At 42.1% G+C, this 22799-nt stretch overlaps 1 protein-coding gene across 1 annotated transcript in view; it reads left to right on the top strand.

Moving 5' to 3' along the window:
- Positions 1 to 22799, top strand: part of cacna1c (calcium channel, voltage-dependent, L type, alpha 1C subunit) — a gene marked incomplete at both ends in the record, with an annotated part of 184278 nt that overhangs the window by 54872 nt on the left and 106607 nt on the right. Inside the window, 2 exons of the mRNA XM_083999993.1 lie at positions 2983 to 3418; positions 9510 to 9615. Coding sequence (XP_083856119.1) covers positions 2983 to 3418; positions 9510 to 9615 — 542 coding nt within the window. The remainder of the gene's footprint in view (positions 1 to 2982; positions 3419 to 9509; positions 9616 to 22799) is intronic.

The following is a 22799-nucleotide window of genomic DNA, read 5'->3' on the forward strand; positions in this document are numbered from 1 at the left end:
TTTTTTTTTTTTTACTAAATTGCTAGAAATCCTCTTCACATCCCAATTGCAACCAATTAATTAGCCTAAATGTTTTTTTTTATTTTTTATTATTATTATTATTTTTTTCACTACAATGAAAAGTCACTGTAAAGACACCATCCAATCACCTTGGACGCCAGGTTCGTGCCATCTCCCTCCCTCCCTCCTCTGCGCATACCGCACTAATCACGTGCGCGATTAGAGTCTCCAACGGGTTACCACGGAAATGACAACGCCAGTGATTTAATGTACCACACCGAAGGCCGGTAGGTGGCAATGTATCTGTGAGCTTGATGCTGGGTGGTTTATTATGACGTTAGGTGTTTTATTTCACGTGAATGAGCCATGAGAAAAAGCTGGTGGAAAGTTAGCATGCTGCGCAGTGACACGTGACAGTAGCCTATCGCGGGAAGCCACATCGCTCACATTGGGATTACACTGGGTCGATACCTTCGCAGCTTCACCTTGATGTAAACTCAACACAATTGCGTGTTCCTGAGCTCTGGAGGCAGAGAGAAGTCTGAGGAAATGGGTTTGGACTTTGGACTGGTGTATTTTCAAAATGTGGCCAGAACGTTTTTCCAGGATCTCCAGTCCTATAATGTTGTAGCCTAGGCTATTGTGCACATATACAGGCAAGTCCATGAGCATGACAGGTGAAAATAATAAAATCAATCAGCTGCTTTGGCTCACTGTCACATTTCCATTGTATCGTTGATGTTATTAGTAGCTTACCACCTGTGCTTTTCCTTTGTCAAAATGCCTTGGGCACTTCTGCAAACAATAATACTTCCATATTCCTAGTATTTTTTTTACTTGTCACCTTCCTTCACCACTACACTTGATGGTAAGATCATAAGATGTGCGTGTGTGTGTGTGTGTGGTGGATTTGGAGTTATTTTGAGACTCATTGATGCAATGAGTATTTATAACACAAAGTAATGTGAGCCTAAATTACCTCTGTCCAAATATTAAATGTGTAATTAAAATGAAGTAATGAAAGTAAATGACTAATTGTCCAAGTACCTTACCAAAGCTTTGGAAACGACTTGGATAGTTACTTTCTTCCTCCTGACTAAATGGTGTGGGTGTGGCTGAAGGAGCAGTGCCTGTTGTTGAATAGCCTGTATGACAGAGAGGGAAGGTCAGAGGTCAGGTGTGCTGTCTGTGTGTCACACATGACGTTAATGTGTGACTTAGGGGATGATACATGTGACAGTATGAGCACCTTCACATATGTGACGATACAAGCTTGTGTGTGTGTGTGTGCGTGTGTGTGTGTGATACAGCATCTGATGTGATGTTCTCCCAGGCCATAATGCAGTGTGAGTGCATATGTAGAAATTTACAGCTTTGGAGTGAGAGGAATGGGATTTCAGCGGATATTATAACTGCCCTGTGACTGTGCTCGGCATACAGGATAAGTCTATCTCTCTCAGGCTCTTCTCTCTAACCCCTGATCATCTCTTTCTAACCACTTTTCCTTCTCTTTCTATTTCCTTATCTCATTTGTAACAGCACAGGTTGGATTATCCTGACAGAAGTTCTTAAAGTTTCATATCCTTTTTTTCCCTTCTTCTTTTATTTCTGAAAGTAGCTTTGCTCTTGATGGGATTTATGAATGCCACTTTGGGAATTACATTTGATCAAATTTGATTTTATCTGAAATCAGCATATTGACATTTTACTCAAAACACTCACAATTATTGTGTGCGAGTAATTGTATATTGGTCTTTTGAGTTTTGTTGAAATGTTTTAATATCTTGCTTTTAGAAACCGTAGATTACCTGAAGCAACAGCGCTGTTCTGCTTTGTCAGACACATTTTACATTTCCTTTTTTGCTTGCATGGTAATTTTTTTGTATTACCAACAATTGTCAACGCAAAATACGTTGTCGTAAACCAGAAAACTGTAGGCTACGTCATCCCAGAGTGTGTAATCTGGTGCAGGGTGAGAGCTTGTGGAATCCTTGTTCAGATGTCACAGGGAGAGAGAGGCTGTGGGGATATTATAAGGGTCTTTAATCTGGCTAAGCATACAGTGTGGATAATCCGCTCCCTCTTACTTTTTCTCACTTAGTCTTATTTCTACAATTTGTCTGGATGACACAACTATGTAATCTCACTGAGATTATTGTAATTCTGTCTCTGGTTTCTCTCTCTCAGTCTTCTTCTCTTCTATTCCGCTTGATGTATTTGAGGTTTCTCAGACCTGAGCCCACTGCGTTTTCCCAATTGACATACTATTACTGTGCTAGATTATTTAATTTGTCAAAAAAAAAGAAAGAAAAAAAGACTTTTGGTAGAAGTTTGGTTGACTGCACGGATATTTGTGAGTATTTCTATCGTGGGGAAAGCTGCAAAAAAGGGAAAATTAAACAACATTAAAATGCTTATATGCTTTGAAATCTTGACAAATGACATAGCATAACATAAAATTGTTTTGTTGGCTTTGTTAAATCTTTTACAATCTGCTTCCATATTGTGAATTAGAAAGGTAATTAAAAGTCAGTTTCATTTTAAAGCTGCAAATTAAAAAAACACAATGACAATGATGAAAATCATCCCTTTTCACTTGGATAATTTACTATAGTTGCTGGTCTGGTGTGTGTGTGTTGACGCAGAGTGAATGGACACAATATGATGAGGAACTAAACAGCACACAGTTAGCTCCGTTGTATTTACTTGACAGATGGGAGTATATTAGTCATCAGTCTATTCTACCGGGAGAGTCTTCAGTGTCTGAAAAATATACAGGGCTCACTAACTGATGTGTCAACAATTCAAACGCTGGTAAAGCCCCTGAAGTCGACCATTGCCAGACTGTAGAAAACCGAAACGCTGCGACATCTTCAAGGGCTCATGTGTGATTTATTATGAATCAACAAGTGATGTTGAAGCTGACATTTGACTTGTGTTAACTTTTTTCTCCTTTCTCTTCTTCTTATCTCTCCACTCCAGGCTCCGACTATTCTCCTCCTCCGCCCCTGCCTCGGCCTCCTGCCACCGGCCTGACAAACGAGCACAGTGGCGGCGACGGTAGCCATGGTGACCACGGTGGAGGAGGGGGCGGGGTCAACCACGGGGTGGGCGTGGTGGGCCTGGCTCCGGAGCACATGGCCACGCCGGGGGCGGCCCTGAGCTGGCAGGCGGCCATCGACGCCGCACGGCAGGCGAAGTTGATGGGCAACGCCGCGACGGGCGGAGGGGCGGGGCTTGGGTCGGGAGGGGGCGGGCCCATCTCCACGGCGAGCTCCACGCAAAGGAAGAGACAACACTACAGCTCGAAGCCCAAGAAACAGACGACGACGACAGCCACGAGGCCGCCACGGGCCCTACTCTGTCTCACACTCAAGAACCCCATCCGCAGGGCCTGCATCAGCATCGTAGAGTGGAAGTATCCTTTAAACAACCACCACTTCATTACATAACCATTTTATGAACTTAAAGGGATAGTTCGAGGTAAATTCATGCAAAACCGCTGATGCATGTTTCCGTCGGGGGCAGTTTTTCGGCAAGCAGTCTCTGCATTTATCTCGAAAACAACTCTGTCTCGTAACGTTCCGTTATTATCTCATAGCGTGGTGAATGTGCAGGTCACAACTTGTCCACGAGAGCGTTTTGGAGTTGTTGGATTGTGTATTTGAGGAGTTTGATGAGGGAAACCAAGAAATCCCATGAGCCTCCGTAGCATAGCTCTGAGCAGCTCGTGGCTCTGCTCCGCTGTTCTAAAAATAGCTTGCACCGGCAATTAAAGGTAACAAACCTACTCCTAAAACTATAGGGATTATGGCAAAAAATGTTGAACTATCCCTTTAAAAGTGTGTCGAATCTATATGAGGATGGAGGGATGGATGGATGGTGGATGGAGAGATTCAGGTGGAAAAAAACATTATGGCTAGATCAAAGGAGGCTATAGGGGATAGAGGATGTAAACAGGTTGAGTATGCATCACACTTCCTCTTTTGTTTAATAACCCTCTTTCCTGTCTTCTATTTCTTTTTTCTAATCAGTCTCTCTTCTCTCCTGTGTCCCACTCAGTGTGATTCTCCACTCTCCAGTCACTTGTTTTAATCCTTTCTCCCCTTCCGCTCTCTGTCCTTTTTTTTCTGTTTTCTCACAGGAGGATAAAACAAATTGTGTAATTTTCATCCCTCCTTCACACCTTTTCCCCAGCATATCTCTCTCCCCCAGCTCCTCCTAACTGCATTCATCCTCTCTCCCCCAGGTCCATCCATGCTTCTCTCGCTCCTTCGCTCCCTCCATCCTCCACCTTAGCGCCTCTCCCACCATTTATTATCCCTCTCTCCCTCTCTCTGTCCATCCAAATCCCTTTATTCCCGCTGTTCCTCTTACCATCCTTTCCCGTTCCTCTCCCGGAGTTTTTTTCTTTTTTTGTTTTTCTTTTTTTGAAGCTGCTGAACATAATGACTTTGTTCTCCCTCAGGGTGAGACAGAGGGAGAGAGGGAGAGAGGCAGAAATGGTCAGTGTCACAGTCAAAGTGATCTATAATAGGAGAGGGTCCACATGAGCTCAGCAATAGCACAGTCATACATCGTCCTGAGAGGGAGAGAGAAGGAGAGGAAGAGGAGGGGCCGGGGAAATGAGGAGGGCAGGGATGTGGGCAGGACATGGATGTCGACAGGAGGGATGAGGAAGCGGAGTAGCTAAGGAGGCGGGAGGGAGTGAGCGAGGGACCGAGGGGAGGACGGGAAAGGTAAACAAAAAAGTGACAGAAGGGGAAGGGCAAATAATGAGTAACTGGGGAAGGAGGGTGGAGTGGAGAGGGGGGCTATGCGGGAGGAGAGAGGAGAAGCAGAAGGTGCTTGGGTGCGTGCTCGGGTTGCATTAGTGAATTACGAAATTATGTAAGGCTCCGCAACTGGTTTTCAACTGCACATGTAACCATTTCTGTGTTTTAATCAAACACCGAAACTAACTTCTAATTGTGCTTTTAGGCAATTTCACTACATGTCACATACATAACTATTAGCGAGATAGATTGAAAACATTTCTCTAATAGATTTACACCTGTTTTTTTCTGCAGCTACTGCATTTTCAGAGCAGTAGAAATAATGATCAAATAGGAGCAATGTATTCTTTTTAAATTATCAGGTGATAAATGACGCCGTAATTCTTGGTTATGTTCCAATCAACGTGCAAATTTATCAATGAACTGAAAAATTTGTTTTAGGATTTAGCTCAGTTTAATGTGAAAATCGAGATCACACTCGTATGACTCGGTTCAAATGAGAGAAACATGCCTGAAATTTCCCGTGAGACCGGCCCTGACTGTTTAAATGTGTGTTATCCATTGATTCCAGCTGATATGATAGTCCTTCTGCTGGTCACCTTCTGTATGTGTGATCATCAATAGCCAACATGCCCAGTGGCCCACCTCCGACTAATCTGTCCAACTGTGCTAATGACAAAAAAGAAAGCAAGACAGGAATGAAAAAACGCACGCATAAACTCTCAGGGTCATTGGAACAATCTCACCCAGTGACTGATGAGCGTTCAGATCATTACCCACAATTCCCAGCATCATTCATTCGAACAGCTCTGAGGGGTGGGATGGGAGAGAGAGGGGGGGAGGTTAGGGAATGAGATGAGTTTATGGAAGAAGGTAGGACATTAAAGTGGGCTCTTAGGGAAAATGAGAGATAAGAAGAAAGGAAAAGGATAAACAGGTTAGAGTCTGATTCTGGGAAATAAAAACCGTAGAGAGCAGAACAGCTGCAAAATTACCTCCTCGACTAGTTTAAAGAATCCCCATCAAACTGTCAATCAGTCTGTCTCACTGTTCTACTTTGGGATGTCCTTCATAACTGCGGTGTGGGCCTGTTTAAATGCAGCATGTTTAAACATTAGTCTGTGGGTGACTTTGTACACCGTGTGTGTTTGTTCTGTGAATGTGCGTGTGTGTAGTTCTGCATCTGTGTGTTGCTTGTATTCTACAGGCTTCAAATGTGTGTGCCTCAGTGTGTGTGTGTGTGTGTCCTGTATTCTGTGAGTACCTCTGTCTCTAGAGATAGCAGATCCGAAATCTTCCTCTCCTCCTCCTCCTGTTACCATGACAACAGCTACTGCTCTCAACAGGTCGATGGGGCCTGTCTGAGCTCACACATACACATAAGACGCGCACTTTAGATTAGAGAACACACATACATAGTAGCACGCGGATGATACAGGATGCTCGCACACACACACACACTGCACTCTTCTCACATGCTGTGTAATTATAGTGTTGAAGCATTACCTGCACACTGGCAAGGTCAGCGTGAGAGACAAGGAGAGAGCAGGGGTACGTCTAACTACCATGTTCTCTATATGAAATCACGCTAAGTGGTAGTTTTAAAAGGTGTCATTGAGTGCAACACACACGCACACACACACACAGATTCATGGCTAACATTTTATACTGTACTATACATCAGGTGGCAAGAGGGGTTGCACCATTTGGACGCATTTTCAACTCGATCGCAATAGCAGATACATATTCACAGCAGAGTGTTGGGCTTGCTCTCCCATAATATTATATTACTATATCCCAGGATCCTTATTTGGCTTTGTCCAGATAAGAGATTATCTGTGTTATTGTCAGCTGCTGCATGAACCAAATGCTGAATGCAGACAATCTCAGTAAACAGCATCCCAGTGTATGCAGATGCAATCCTGGTGTGACAGTTTGCTATAAGCATTTACATTTAGCTTAGCATTTAGCCGAACACCACATCACAAGGAGTCATTCCTTCTAATTACAGTAACTTCCTTAAAACGAGCACGGTATCCTTATTTGCCCCTGCGCCGCCAAAGATGGAGATTTTGCTGTTGTTCTGCTGATTCATAGACATTATTTATGATTTGGTGTTCGCTTTGATTCTTCGTTCAGACCTCCCAATTTTCCCCCCATGTGTTGTTTTGCTCTCACCAGCGCAGCAGACAGTGGATTTATTATCATGATGATAGAAGCAGACCTCAAGGGTTTCTTAAATTACGGGTCAGGAACCCAGAATGAGCCACAGGCCTGTTTTTCTGTGGGTGCCCGCATGTCTGGAGAGCGTTTTAATGAGCCCCCGGTACAAGGGTGAGTGATTAACTTTGATGCAAGTCCCAAGCTGAATGAGCTGAATGATCTTGTGGCCGATGACGTTCAGGGGTCAATCCTTAATCCAAACATAAACAAAGTATTAGCCCCACCGTAAAAAGCGAAATAATTTTTTTTCTTTCCTTCGCTCTCGCTTTTCCTCCCTCTGCACTGCTGTTCCTGAAGCAGCAGTCACAGCTTTAACATGGAGAGCAGGTTAGTTTCTGACAGGGCCACATGCAGCAGTGTGATTATAGGTAGCACAGGCTGTCAGCTTCACTTCTTATTCAAACTGAAACATAGTTATTTGATTGTCAGGATATATCCATCAGCCGATGGCCATTCAAACACGTCGGAGGGTTCAAGGATTTTTTGCGGCTCAGGGATTACGCATGAAAATATTTTGAAGTCTATTTATAAATGTAATGATGCTGAACATCTGAAATTGGGTTTCAGAGGCTGGTTAGAAATGCAGCTTTTCCTTTAGCTGGCATAAGAATATTCCAAACACAGCAAGTGTATATTCTTTATTGTTTGGTTTGTCAATGTTGACAAGGTATAAAATGGGCAGATTATTGTCCCTTAAGGCTGAATATATTTTGATATTTCCATAACAGCTCACCTGCAGACAGTTTTGATTTGCTTTAAATACGTATTGTTATCATAGAAAATATTAAATTTAGTCAGTTGTGGTAACGTAGTTTAAGATATACGTAGATACTTTTTTTTGTTGCTCTTTTCCTCATTGTCCTCCCAATCAATGACATGTTTTGAAGTTTCAGACCATGCAGGCCTGTTGTCCTCTGCACACGAACCCCCTCCTGCTATTGGAAGTTGTTAGAGCGTAGCAACGAAGGCGTAATCGTTCACTGACCCTCCACCTGCGGAAACTTCCACTTGTCCTGGAAAGTGAGAGTCTCCAGGGCTCCAGGCTAACTTTAAATTTTAGGAGCACAAACAGAAAATCTAGGTGCGCACGCTGTAAATTTGATTTGCTAGGCAAATATTCACATTTCTTTTTATTTCATGAACTTCACACACATTGGCCTGCCACCTGTAATGACAGATACTAGATTCTTTGAGTCGTCCCTTCCATGTTTCACCAGTGTTAAAAATAAAGAAACCTGGGAAATTTACTGGTTGCACATGCACAAGTAGATGAAAACTTTACTTGCACTTTACTTGTCTCAAATTTTAGGGGCAACATGTCCCCATTTAGGGGCAGTCTGGAGCCCTGAGTCATGCTGCAAATGATTAAACATTGTCGGTCTACTTTTTGTGGCATGATGCAATGTGTTGAACATGAAGAGCGAAAGTTTGCTTGTGGCTTGTCCTCTGCTTTTGGAGGTTCTGACAGCACAACTCATCAGCACATTGCTGTTTATGTTACACCGCGAGGCCTGGAGTCTAGACTAATTTGACATGCAGCCAAGAAGGAAGGAACTGAGAGTGAAGACTAAAGGAAGGAAGGAAGGAAGGAAGGAATGGAAGATGGGATTGGAGGGAGAGCTAAAGGAGATGGAGGGAGGTGACAGCAGTGGCAGTTACTAATTGTGTTGATGAAAACCAGACCTCCTCTATCTCTCCTTCACATTCTCTATCCTCCCTCTCTCTCGCTCTCACTCGGTATCTCTCGCTCTCTCGCTCTCTCTACGAGGCCAAAAATAATGAGGTCACTCCCCTCTCAAGGACCGTTCCAAATAAAAACCCTCTGTGTCTCTCCTCTCTCTCATTCCATCTCTCCCTCACTCTTTTTCTGTCCACATCCCGTCTTCCACGCGACAGACCTGCTCCTCGCTGCACCCATATTAGGGCATGCACTGTCTCTCTCCAACCCTCCCCCCCCTGCAAACACAAAGAGCTTCCTAAGTGAGCCAATATGTCTTATTGTTAACGAAAAGGCAAACTCAACAGCTTTGATCTCTCTCATTGTGTACACTGCTTGTGCACTCTGCTACGTGTGTATATATACCTCTGCTTACGTAAGGATGTCTTAGCTTGTTTAAAAATACCTCTTTGTTAAAATAACATGCCTGATAGGAAAACTTTAAGGCCAGAGGTCAGAGTCGGTGTTTTTCTGTGCTGTGTACCAGAAGTTTTCATGGTTCACTGAAAATGTTTCCGACCCTGACATGTAGAGATGCACATTTTTTGAAAAGGAAAGAAGAGCAGCAGTTCCAAATTTGTAGCTCGACGTGAAAATCTCCTGCTGTGATTCATGATGCATGCATCACATAATCAAAGTGTGAAGTCCAGTTAGATCCAAGGGAGTAAGACTGACTATTATGCGACCAATCATCAGTCAAATGGATGCTAAGAGAAACAAAGCCGACTTTACTGTGTAAATGTCTCTGCGCTGTTCTCTGCTCTGGTTTGTATAATCCTTAACTCTCCTCTCAGACCATTTGAGATCATCATCCTGATGACCATTTTCGCCAACTGTGTGGCCTTAGCCGTCTACATCCCCTTCCCCGAGGATGACTCGAACGCCACCAACTCCAACCTGGTGAGTTCTACTCATTTTCACTAAAGGTTTTTACACTTGAATGCGTTTGTGTGTTGTTTTGCCCGACAGTTGCTGGTTTAAGTAACTTTCCGCCTCATGTATTTTCCAATCCTGGAAGAAAAAAAACAGGGTTCTTTGGTTGTTGTTGCTGCTGCAATCTGACACACGAGTTTCATTTGTAGTTATATTATCTGGATTCACATGCCGTGCGTTCTGCCAGGTAATTATTTAACATTTCATCAGCAGAATTCTCCGGTAATTAGCATTTCTGAGCAGCATGTCATTTGCACATTTCCAGCTGATTTCACTTGGTGTGTGATTTGGTGCCATGTGTCTAACAGGCAGGAGTAGCGGATGCTATCAGTGTGACTGTTTCATGAAGGTGAAAGACAAGAAGGGTGGACTGAAAAGAGCGAAAGGGGAAATCAGTGGAAGAGTGTTTGTCTTTGAATAAAACCCTCTGTTAGAATCATTTGCTCTCACATGTGATTGTTTGGACATAACAGAGTCTGTGATTGTGACATTTCACTTTAAACCCTGAAGAAAATGGAGCGTTTCGGTTATTTTGTATGAGAACTCTTTGAGATGTGGTAGAGTCATGTGAGTTTATGTATTTGGGATTCTTTTTTCTTTGTTTTTGCCTTTATTTGATAGAAGGTACAAGTCGGAGACATAAGGAGAGAAAGAGGAGTCAGAGAGGTCAGATTCAAACCATGAACGCTGTGTGGTTATGTGCTGTAACCATGAAGTCACCAGAATGCATGCTGGGTGCACATGAGTTTATTTGATCAGAGATCCAGCATCGTTCTCTTGTGGTTGAAGGAGTATTTTTGGCTTAAGGAGAAAATAGCTGTTATGATAGATAAATTGCGATCTCTTTGGTGGACTGTCTTGACTTGTTTTGATTGCATGAAGACGTGAACATTGGTTGCCAAAATGTCATTTTGTCTAATATACAAAATGTAGCATAATTTAATATATTTCAAAGTAAAACAAAAATATCTTGCAAAACAAAGACATCTGTTGTGTTAAAACTCAGTTTTTCTGACTGCTTGTTGCCAAACTTCTTATCTAATTACCTAAATCTGGCTGCTCACCAGGATGTGAGTCTGTGTGTTTATATAAATGACTATGATTATGTATATCTACTGTATATGATTTGTGTCTGTGCTTGCAAATGTATGCCAGTATATTAGGATGCGGCCACATCCCTTTCTTTCTTTCTTTCTTTCTTTCTTTCTTTCTTTCTTTCTTTCTTTCTTTCTTTCTTTCTTTCTTTCTTTCTTTCTTTTCTGTCTGTCCACTCGTAAAGTTCATTGGGTTTACTGTACACCTGTAGGTAGAGAGATAACACATGTTTTTATTTGTTTTAATGGGAATCTACCCTCTGATTTTTCCTTTAATGACACGGTGTCAGAGCAGGTGTATGACTCAGTGGAAGAGTAAACAGGACAGAGAGGGGACAGCTGTTTGCATCTTTCAGTCTGTACCCATCTCCCACTCTCCCTCCCCCTCTTTTTCTTATCTCTCTAAGAATTGTGCTGGAGGCATACATGCTGCAGTTACATTACCACTGGTCTTGGGGCCAATGTTAAGCTCTACAGATCAGGCATCAGTGATCACATTACAGCTGCTGTCACCTTCAAATTCAGGCAGCACTTAAATAAATACAATGAATATATTTTTTAAACAATTACCCTTACTCGTGTAATATACTGTAAGTACCGGTAAGTTGTATCATTGCATTGAAATGCTGAGTTTGTCATTTAATTTTTCACTTGATAGTCTCGACCGTAACAGAGCAGGTCGTATGTCACTCAGTGTCTGTCAACACAATGCGGAGAATTCTAATGCTACTCTTTTTGCTATTTTAGACTGTATACATAGCACGAGGAGGCCTTTGCATGCAGGCACACACACACTCACACATTTGCATGAGAAGTTTGGCCTCCAAATGGAACCTATTTTCAGGTTTTCTATTTTGGCAGGATTATTTTGGACCCTACTGGTGACCCCCTTCGTTAATGAAAAGATACAGGACACACATGCACTAGCACACAAACCACCACAGCTGTGGTCAATTAGTTTTATAACCTTCTGACAGACAGGAAGCAGTGTGCAGATGCACCAGAGGCTTAAATATATGGTTGAACCATGTATCTCTGTGTGTGTGAGAGAGACAGAGTTTATTTGTTCATTTCTTGTTTGTGTGTGTGGTATTAACCAAGATACAAGAGGAAGGGGAAATTAGGCCAATGTTAGACAGCTCAACAAGGCTGAGTCTGATCTGGTTCAGGTCAGAAAAGCCAAATATGCGATCACACAAAAACATGGCATACCCACATTGTTTAATGACAATGTACAAAAAAGGCATTGTCTCATCTCATTGTAAATCTCCTGTAAAGTTCCTGATTAACATCTCTCAAAACCCTACCAAAATAAAAGTCATATTTAGCTGTGCTTTCATTTGGCATTACCAAAGGTGCATCTTCAATTTGTTTACATTGTTTTTACAGTATGCTCCCTTTGATAATTGAACATATTCATTTTTTTTTTATTGTTTGTGCAAGGCAGTCATTAAAACCAAGACTGTTAGAACCCATATTACTTCCTGTTGTGTTCCCAGAGAGTCTTTTGTGATTCTCATTATATTCTCATTTTACTAATTTAGACAATGGGTTTATCCAGAGCTTTTAACAGTAACTGTTTTGCTGAGGGACACAGACAGACCAAATGAGTCTTGATGTAGAATTGGGAAGAATAAACCTGTGACCTTTCTATTGAGGCAGGCAACTCGCCAATTGTCTGAACATTACTCTTACACTAATATTAAGTATTATAAGTTGTTTCTTACATGCCATTGTTGCAGTCCAGTGGTACAAACTGTGAGGTAACCCTCTCATTAGATAGAACTGCAGGAGGCATTTTTAATCATCGCTGCTTCAAAACTCCTTTCGTTCAACTCACCCAGGACTTTCACACTTTAGTGTCACCCACACCCCTTGTTGAGCATTGTTGTCATTTGTTTTCTTTTCGTCATTTAGGGTGACATATTCTGCTCACCCTCACTATGGGTTTGTTTTCTCACCCACACGTTTTTTGTTTTGCTAGTTTTTCCTTATTTGTACATAAACCACAGTCCTGTACAAAGATTGTAAGCTCAAAACAGCTGCATCATGACCGAATGTAGTTCAGTATCTTGATGATACCCCTGACCATGTATGATTGAGTATTAGAATCAATATGGCACCCCCCATTACCCGATTTGCACAAGTCTTTCTTATGTAATACCAGAGATCTGTTGTATTGCTTTCAGTACGAGATTTCTATTTCTGTCGGCATCCCATAATGTGCTGCTCTGTCTCCTTGACGACATGCCCAATAATAGCAGCGGGAGAGGTTGTCATGGATATGGTAACCGTAGTGATGCTCCTCATCTGTCCTTGGTTATAGGAAAGAAGACTAGGAACCAAAGTGAGAAAGTCTCTTCTCTCAGGGAGGAAATATGAGCTGCACTCTGCTCGTTCAGTCTCAGGAACATTTTCAGATAGAAACTAAAACTAGAACATGAAGCATGAGTGAGAAACTTCTCTTCATCCCTTTGGCTGCTTTATCCCCATCTTTTTTTCTTCCCATTTTCTTTTCCATTTCTGTTTCTATTCCCTTTTTTTGTCTAGACTGCAACACCAGTTGCAGAGAAGCAGAGGAGCACTTCCCCTACACTGAGCCTAATCTCCATTACAGCAAATAATCTACAGCACATTCATTATATGTATGTGTGTATGTATGTATGTACAGTATATTAGTAATAAAGGAAGCAGAATAATAACAAAACATACATAGTAAGATACAGAACCAACAGAGAGAGGCAGGGAGAAGTCATCTTTCTTTTCACTAATCACTGACTGAGGTACTGAACGGCCACTATTAAAAGTTACACATGTTACATATTGTGGTTGAAGTAAATACAATCTTTACTATTGTGGATCGTAGATTGAGGTTGTACTCTGTGATGGACAAAGTAAGAAATACATCCTGGTAGATCATCTGTTAAAGCATAAATATTATAACCTCAGTCTTTGCCCCTGCATTTTGGGATTGAGTCCAACATTCTTTTTCACTACGACTGAAACAAAGGGAAAAGCCTGAAAAAAAAACTCTCTAAACTTTCTCTGTTGGTTATAATTTAATTAATTTCATTTCATTGATGTGTTTGCCGGTGACCTCGTAGTTCTATAATCAGGAAGTGGTCCTGGGCGGTCCAGCCACACACCAGGATTTGACCTAGTCATGTTTTCTCCTTAATCACTTTCTCCCTCTTGATCCCACTCCGTTCCTCCGTCTAATCAGATCAATATGGATATTCTCAGATTGACAGAATAATGTTGCCATAACCGAGCAATTAACTAATCAATACACCTGATTAGACACTGATTGATGGAGAGACATGAACACACACACACACACACACACCCTTACACACAAACACACACAATTTAGTCGCCAAACTCCCACAGCAATAGGGAAGCTTAATAGGATTCATTGTGACTGAGGTCTGAGATGACGGTGATGATAATGATGATGATGATTATGTGTGTGTGCGTGTGTGTGTGTGAGAGAGAGTGTGTGCGCACGTGCGGGTGCGTTCTGGTGTCTGGTATATCTGACTCATACATAATGCAGACTGTACATTTGCAGACTATCAGACACATATGAGTGTCATTGATCAGTGTGTGTTTCTGTGAGTTCAGGGTTGTGTGTAATGACTTGTGTGTGTGTGTGTGTGTGTGTGTGTGTGTGTGTGTGTGTGTGTGTGTGTGTGTGTGTGAGCTGTAGGTGACAGGGTGTGCAGTGTTAGATGAATTAGCTGCTGGCTCTGCAGTAGGCGTTCCAAACGAGCACCTTTAAGTCAGTGAATCACCTCTTAGAGGGTAATGGACCTCACCACAACACACACACCTACTCACTCCCTGTGTATTATTGTTATGATTCCTCTTATATACACACACACATACACACACAACACCACTGGTCACATGTTCAGATCTTTAAAACAAGTTATGTTTTTGTTTCCTGACAGCTGTACTTGTGTCGGTGTCAGTTTGATTAAACACTCGCAGAAAAGCTATTAGTGAGGAGGTCAGGATGAAGCGATGCAGGTGCAATGCAGTGTTCTGCACATACAGTAACAGTTTAAGTCTTTTCACCCATCAACAGTCTATAGTGGGTTTCCTAACCTTAACCTAGTAGTTTGAGTTGCCATAACCGGGTTGATTTGATTTGTATATGCCTTCAAAGTGATGTTCTCCATCCCCTGGTGTATTTTTAGGCTACAGTGAACATACAGGTGATTAATGTGACTTCTAAAGCCAAAGGGCTGCACCGGTATGATAAACACTAGCTGCAGCCTATTTTAAAGGAGTGTATTCCGTTGATTGGTCCAGTTAATTCAATGTTGTGTGACAGTAATAGTACTTTTTATAGTTGCTGTATTTTACTGTTTAATCTCAGAGACAACCTTGTTATAATCTGCTTGATTGTCTGTTCACATCTTACCTCGGGGCTGGCCTCTGTGTCACTTTGAATTTAATATGTTGATTTTAATTGATTAGCTGAAATAACCAGAGTTTAGTGTCTTATAAAGACTCCATTACCCACATATTGCACCAAATATTGTCTGGTGGTCTCGAATCTCTTGAATCACATGTCCTCCTGCTGCTTCTCTCATTTCTGCTGTAGAGGATCAAGTTAACATGCTGTTCCTTTGGGTGCTACTCTGCCGGTTGCTAGGAGTGTCTATTTATAGATGGTGAGGAACGATCAGCATCTATCTGTACGTTCACTTATCTAAACAATGTCGCTCTCTGTTTTCTGGTGGTGATGGTTTTGTGTGACGGTGTGTGCTCACGTATGTGTTCATGTTTACATATATGTGTGTGTGTGTGTGTACCTCTGAATAGACACAGTGGAATGCAGCCATCACGGTGTATCCGGATAAGGACGTGGATGTGTGTACTGTATACGGTTGTGTGTGTATGTGTGGGTGTGTGAATAGCTACAGTGGAATTTGATGCATTTATTGCTATATTACATTTACCAGTGCTAGTGAATGTGTTCGCACATATGCATTAAGTATATAAACAGACGGACATTTATCAGTTCTCTCAACAGTATTGTATCCGCTCTTTTACTGTAGAGTCTCTGCCACACAGATGGGAAACTTCAAAATCTCTTGCAGGTTTTCTTCAGTACAACAAGTTCCAACTCTGCTGCAGCCTGGGGAGTCATTATTTTGAAATTATAAATGCTGTTCCCCTTCTCTGCTCCCAGAGGAAACAAGGAATACCCCAGTTACCATTTGTGCCAGAGACATGGGTGCTTTCCAACTCCAGACTGCTGTTTGCTTTTTTTTGCACTATTGTAGCTTTAGACTGAAAAATTAACCTTAAACATGGAGAAAAGAGAATAAACTTCATGGCAAGTTATCTCTTTGTGTAAATAGTTCCTCTGCTGTACCAGCACTTCTCTCTCTGAATGTGTTATTCTTCTTTTCTCTTTTAATTCTTTCTTTTATTAAAATGCAACAGCAGGGTTTAATTGTACAAAAAGCCTTGAAATGCTTCGTGTTAGACAGGTTGTTATTGTTCTTTTGTGTTCTGCCTTATTTATGCTTTTATCTACTGGTGAAAACAAAGAAATGCATTTGGCAGTATTTTAATGCATGAGCTAATAGCCATGCAGCCACGTAGACGAGATAATGGACTGTGGTTGGTATGTTACAGGAAACATAAAGCCACTTTTGAATCTCTATGCCATTACTATTGTTTTTGTTGAAGTGATCAAATTCTCTAGTGCTCCTATTTACTTGGACACTTTTCCATTCACCAGTATAAACTCGACACATTACAATGAGCATAAAAATGATTGTATTCAAACTGAGGCTTTTTTGTTGCTTACTCAATGTTTCTGTCTCGCTTGTTGGAGGCCTTCACTGGCATGGCTGTTGAGCAGAAACAATAGGACTGAAGCCTGACACTCTGTTGAAATGAAACTACACAATAAGTGAGAATTTGTGTGTCTTTCGCTGCCTCCGTCCGTCCGTCCCTCCCTTCCTCTCTTTCCGTCGAGTCTATCGTCTCTTTTTCTCACTCTTCCCTTCCACCTCTAATAAAAGTGAAAGATAAAGACTCTAAATGATGGCAGCTGTGGCACCACATTCATTACAACGCCATTTCCTCTTCCCTCTCTCCTCCTCCCTTGCTTTTTAATAGTCCCATTTTGGTGATAAAGATAGGGAGATTTCCACACAAACCTTCTGACCTCTCCCTCTTTCCTCTCTTTTTCTTCCTCTACTCATACATTTTTAATCTTCAAAGAGAACCAAAGACAAAGTTTTTTTGTGTGTCTGCCAGTCCAAACTTAATACGGCATATCAGGATATGTCATAGTCGTTTTTGTGAGAACGCTGTTCCAGGCGTGTATCCCATGATTCCCGAACACATCCCTGGAAACCGGCCCACCTTACGCCCCCTGTTTGCTGCAAACCTGTCGTATAGACCACCATGATTTCGTGCCTGTGTTTGTATACATTCATGTGTGGGAAGACATATATAGGAGCTATGGATATGCAGAGATGCTGCATTGGTGTTTACCAACCAAGTGACTTGGCAAACAAGTCATGTTAAATCAGGTCAAATGAGCCTTATGAAACCAAAATAAAGTTTCCTTAATGCCGGCGCCTAGGCAGGAATTATTACTATTACATGGCTGTCTGAATGGGGCTACTAATGCTGAGGTGAGTGTTTGATCATTTGTTTGAAGCTCCAGATGTGCCAGTGGTAAAGGCGAGAGACGGTGAAGGAGAGAGAGAGAGCGAAGAGATAGAGCAGGATATTTTTACTGAGCTAAAAGTGTCCACCTCTGCCTCACATCGACCCACATTACAGCTCCCACAGAGCACACAGAGAGGAAGAGAGAGAGTTATGTCTCTGTCCATCACTGAAACTCAAAAGTTCTCAGTGCAACCGTGCCACAGGGAGCCAAATCACTGATAATGTCCTGGTTTTCAATCGGAAACATTTTCATCATAGTTTGCTTTATGCTAAGTAGTGTTGACTCAAGCTTAATGGCTCTATTCAAAGAATCAGCTCCTCTGTCCAATCTGAAAGCAAACTCATAATGCAGCTGTAACTGTACGTACGGCAAAATCCAGATGAACTCATATGTAGAAGTGGATAACTAATAGCCCATGAGTCAGCATTAAGTGAAATAATGAATGGCCCGATCGCTTGGGTAATGAGTGATGCGTTTTTCAGATTGCTGAGCAGAGGTTAGTGTCAAATTTTTAAATTCATGGAGAAATTTGCATTCACCCCATCCAGACTATTTAAAAGCGGTGGGAAGCCGCAGCACTCTCCACTGGTCAAGGAGCATGGCAGGAGTGCGAGGCCGTCAACTGAGAAGGACGGCTCCCTCTGCGCGACTGCTGCTGCTCTTGTGATTACATTTTATAAACCCTGAGCGGAGATGTGATCAAACTGCAGCTGGAGCTACATTTGCATCCTCTTGCGTCACACCTGTTCTTGTCTGCCCGTCTCCTCTTCTCCCAGTCATTACGCGTTTGTGATCTCGCATACGAGAGCGTCATGTACACCTCATTCCTCTCAGGTTTGCTCATGCAGAGGTGTTTTATATTTGCAGCTCAATCTCATAAATATTCTAGTCCACGATAAGCAAAGAAATAAAAAAATAAAAAACAACCTGCGTATGGATGTAATATCTTTTATGGCAATTTCATCATTGTGGAGCTTGGTTAAAAAAGCTCAGCCTGTTGACTTTTCACTGGAAAATCTCAGCTTTAATGTAGCCCATCACTGGCATCCCAGTATTAGCACACACAACACACCGCATGGACAGCAAACATTAGAGCCATGGCAACAAAAGGACTGGGAGTGCACAGTAGATCTCTGGGCGAATTAGGATGGTACACAAGTGTAATGTGTACTCTGTGAAATGTGCATGTGTGTGCATGTGTCTTTATCACTCCAGACTAATATTTGACCAGCCATAAAAGCCCTGTGTGACATAACTAGAAGAGTAAAACAAACTGCACACATCCAGCTAAAAGGCTTCCATCAATCAGTCTCCACTGAGCTCACACCAAAAGCTGTCAGTTAAAGGGATAGTTCACCCAACACACCAAAAAACATCCAAATACCTCCATGCTGCTCGTCTGTAATGTCCCTCTTGTGTTGAAGCCCCGACATGAGAAATTGTTCCGCCGGTCCTGACACAGGAAGAGCAGTGAACTGAGACACTGGGAGCTTCCGCTACAAACAAGCTTAAAATATAGACTTATCTAATTTTTTTCGGAACAATTTCTCATGTCGGGGCTTCAATACAAGACGGACATTACAGACGAGCACTATGGAGGTAAATGGATGTTTTTTGGTGTGTCTTTTTAGACAAAGAAAAGTGAGCACCATTCACAACCATTATATGGACAAATACTGCTGCGTGGACCCCCCCGTAACTCCGAGAAGGCACGGAGGACTCTGAAACTTCTCCTAGCCCTTAGTCGACATGAGGGTGAGTAGATAATGAGTGAAATTTGAACTTTAATTTTTTGCAACTATGAACTACTGAGCTGCAAAGATTGACATTTACAAACAGCAGGAAGAGGCTGATTTGTTAATAATAGACTGACAGCATTATTTTTTTATTTCAATTACAGCGATGTACAGCATCAAACTGTTGTTGCTGTACCGTCCTGCAGTCACACTTTTGCCTTTGGTAGGCTTTCTGTTGCTGTGAGATCAAAGACAATAAGCAACGTATCTGAAATCCCATGCAGCGCAGAGGCCCCAGCTCGCTCGCTCGCATGAATTAATAGGTGATGCTATGTCGCAGTGTGTGTACTGGTTCTGCTAGCTAGCAGTCATGTTGGTGTGGTATTCACTGACATTTAGCCATCTGGTCTGGGATCTGGCAGCCACACACAAGCTTTTCTCCCTCCGTCCCTGTCCCTCTCTGTCTCCCTGGTATATACACACAGACGCACGCGGCGATGGTTTACACAGACATACAAACCGTGGGTTGAAACTCTGGCTGTTGATAAGGCGTGTCACTATGATGCAGAACACTGTAGCGTGTGTTTGTGTGTGTATCCGTACGCTCACCAGTGCGGTTTGTGTGTTTTTTCCTGCATCATCAAAGGGCCGGGTTCCCATAGAAACAGATGTTTCCGTTTTCTTCCTTGGTGGTGACATGTGACAGACTGTTTGTGTATGTATGTGTGATATACACTGGAAGTAATAACATAAGGACACATGCTTTTTAATTAAACACAGTAATGAGGTGAATCCAGTTAAAGGCCCTTATCCCCTATTGATCTCCCTCATTAAATCTATAGCACCCACAAAGGAGGAGATGCAGATAAAGAGCAGCAGGAGAGGATTGTTAAGCTTTGAGATAATTGAGATGTGAATTGTGCAACATGTAGCTGCAGCTCAACACTGGAAAGAAGGTCCTTATATGTTGCACATTAATCATTCATCCCCACCTGACATGCGCTCAGCAGCTCCAGTATTCCTTGTGAGTTTGCAATGACTCATTTACAGTGTAATAGTACATTTACATCAAAAGATGAATATCACTTAGTGCTTCCGAGGTCTTTATTGTTCATTGTCGAGAGGCGGGGTGGGGACAGATTGGTCATGATCAATAAAGAGGCCTTGCTCATACTCTAAATTACTACTTCCACTTTAAGCAGCAAACCGTTTTATCCAATTAACTACAAATCAGATATACTTACGGTTGGGAACCGCTGCTGTCTGCAGCGTTTATGGTTAATGGGCTCCAACATACTGAGCCCCCCTGCAACAGGAAGCTTCATGAGAAACATGGCACAGTTGGATCACAGATGTTGATTCTGTGTTTTCCTTATTCTGCTTTTCTTTATTCATGTTAGCACTGACTAACTTGTGACTAATGTATCATACTGTAAATACTTCATCAGCTTGTAACCGATTGTGAACAAAATGCCATCCAACATCTCGCCAAAGTTTGTATCGTGGGATTTGTAAACTCATATAAGATAGCATATTTACGCATTATTCATACTATCTACATCCAAATATGACATAAGTGAAGCTTTTAGAGCGTTAGAAAAAGCTTTCATTGTCTAGTTTGCTCACGTTTGTGCAGCCAAACTCAGTTAACATGGCGTGAGTAACATGGCAGCTAGATGTCTAGAGCAGTGTGTACTCTCTCTAACCAGGAGAGAGGTGTGTGTGTTTATGTATAAAACAGACATACATTATGTGGCTTTTGTATCAGTTACTGTATCTGAGTCATTGATCACACCTATTATCACACATTTCCAACTCTTCTCTCTCCCCGCTGTCTTTCCGCTCATCACCTCTTCCTTTCCTGTCCTCCTGCTTTGTAGGACGACTATCAGGTGTGTGTGCGTGCATGCATGTGTGTGTGTGTGTGTGAGACAGCGACCTCCCTCCGCTGCACCCCACCCCCCCAACACGCACCCTCCCGCTCCTGGGAGGTGACCCAGTTTCCCATGATCCATTGCGGCTGCTTCTGCTGCGTCGTTGCCGTAGCGATATAGCGAGGTCCTTTAATGCCGACTGTGACTGTGCCATGAATAATGGATAGAGAGAGTGACAGAGTATTAGACAGAGGGAATGAGTGGAGAGACGAGCGAGGGGCGGGTGGTGGGGGTGGGGGGGGCAGAGTAACAATAAAAAGGGGAAATATGGAGAGCCGGGATATGAAAGGAAGAAATATGGAGACAGAGATGAGGTGAGGATTCACAGAAATGGGATGACGTATGAAAAGAGATAAGTTGAGAAATGGAGGGACGGAGAAAGGAGAAATATTTGGGAAAACGAAAACGTGTCGACTCAGTGCCAGAGATTTGGTGTTTGCACATTTTCAGATTGAGTCATTTGCAGATGTGCTCAAAGATCCCATTAAACAGGCTTAGTGGAAAACTGTTCCTGGAAAACAGTGCGTCTTTCCTCAGCGTGCTACTACTCATCACAATCTTTCTAATAATCCCGTCTTCCTCCCAGTCCCATCACATCAAATTGTCCTTCGCTTTACGACTAACAGCCACAGATTGATCGCCTCCTGCCCAGCGCTGTGCCCCAACTCAAGGACACGCTGCACCTCACATTATGGAGGAAATAAGTTTTATAGTCATATACAGTGTTAAATATTAAATGTCACTTTTGAGAAGTTAACTTGTCAGAGCTTTTTTGGGGACAGATGTAATATATACTGTATACTTCACCTTTCTGCAATTTTATTCCAGAATATGTAGCGGAATTAATCTTCCCAAAGTTAATGAGCAATGTCATTAAAGTTTTTAACAACTTTTATCAAACATTAATTTTTAATGTGAAATATACAGTATTTACTATGATGGCAAGGGAAAACTTAACTATACTATAGAAATCATCATGATGTGATATTGTGTAAAAAAAAGAAAAGAAAAAAAAGAGGAATATAATGAAATATATATATGTCACAATCCTTTAAAAAAAAAAATATATAAAACTAATTCTACTGGCTCAAATAAATTCACATGTGTGTGGTACTGTATCATAAATTGATCTTTTCAGCCACAGGTGGAGCAGGAGGATGTGAGCCAGAGGCTGTAGTTTAGTTTCTTTGAACTTGAAGACCAGACACACAGGTTAAATAGGTCACGATACAGTAAGTGAGTCAAACATCTAACATGGCAATAAAGGCTCGGGGACACAGTGTGTGTGTGTGTGTGTGTGTGTGTGCTCGTGCTTTTGTGGCCATTTGTGGAGCTTGTAGTTAATCTCTGTTACTGCTGACTGCAGCACACACTTGTTGATCAGCACTTTAGCTCTCTCTCTCTCTCTTTCTCTGTCTCTCTCTCTCTCTCATACACACACACACGCACACACACACAGACACACACACTGGAGCAGACACAGACACACTGGAGCGATGCAGAGGTGGCTGGCCATTACCTTTCTGCCAGAGCTGTCAATCCCTGGCTGTCGTTGAGTTTGTACAGCAGTGGGTTCATATATACAGACACACATACACACATACTCACACGCACACACACAAACAAACAAGCGCTCTCTCTCATTGGCTGCTGTAAATTATATATTTCACTTCATCTAAAA

This window comes from Trachurus trachurus (assembly GCF_905171665.1).
Source record: "Trachurus trachurus genome assembly, chromosome: 23".
NCBI classification, from domain to species: domain Eukaryota; kingdom Metazoa; phylum Chordata; class Actinopteri; order Carangiformes; family Carangidae; genus Trachurus; species Trachurus trachurus.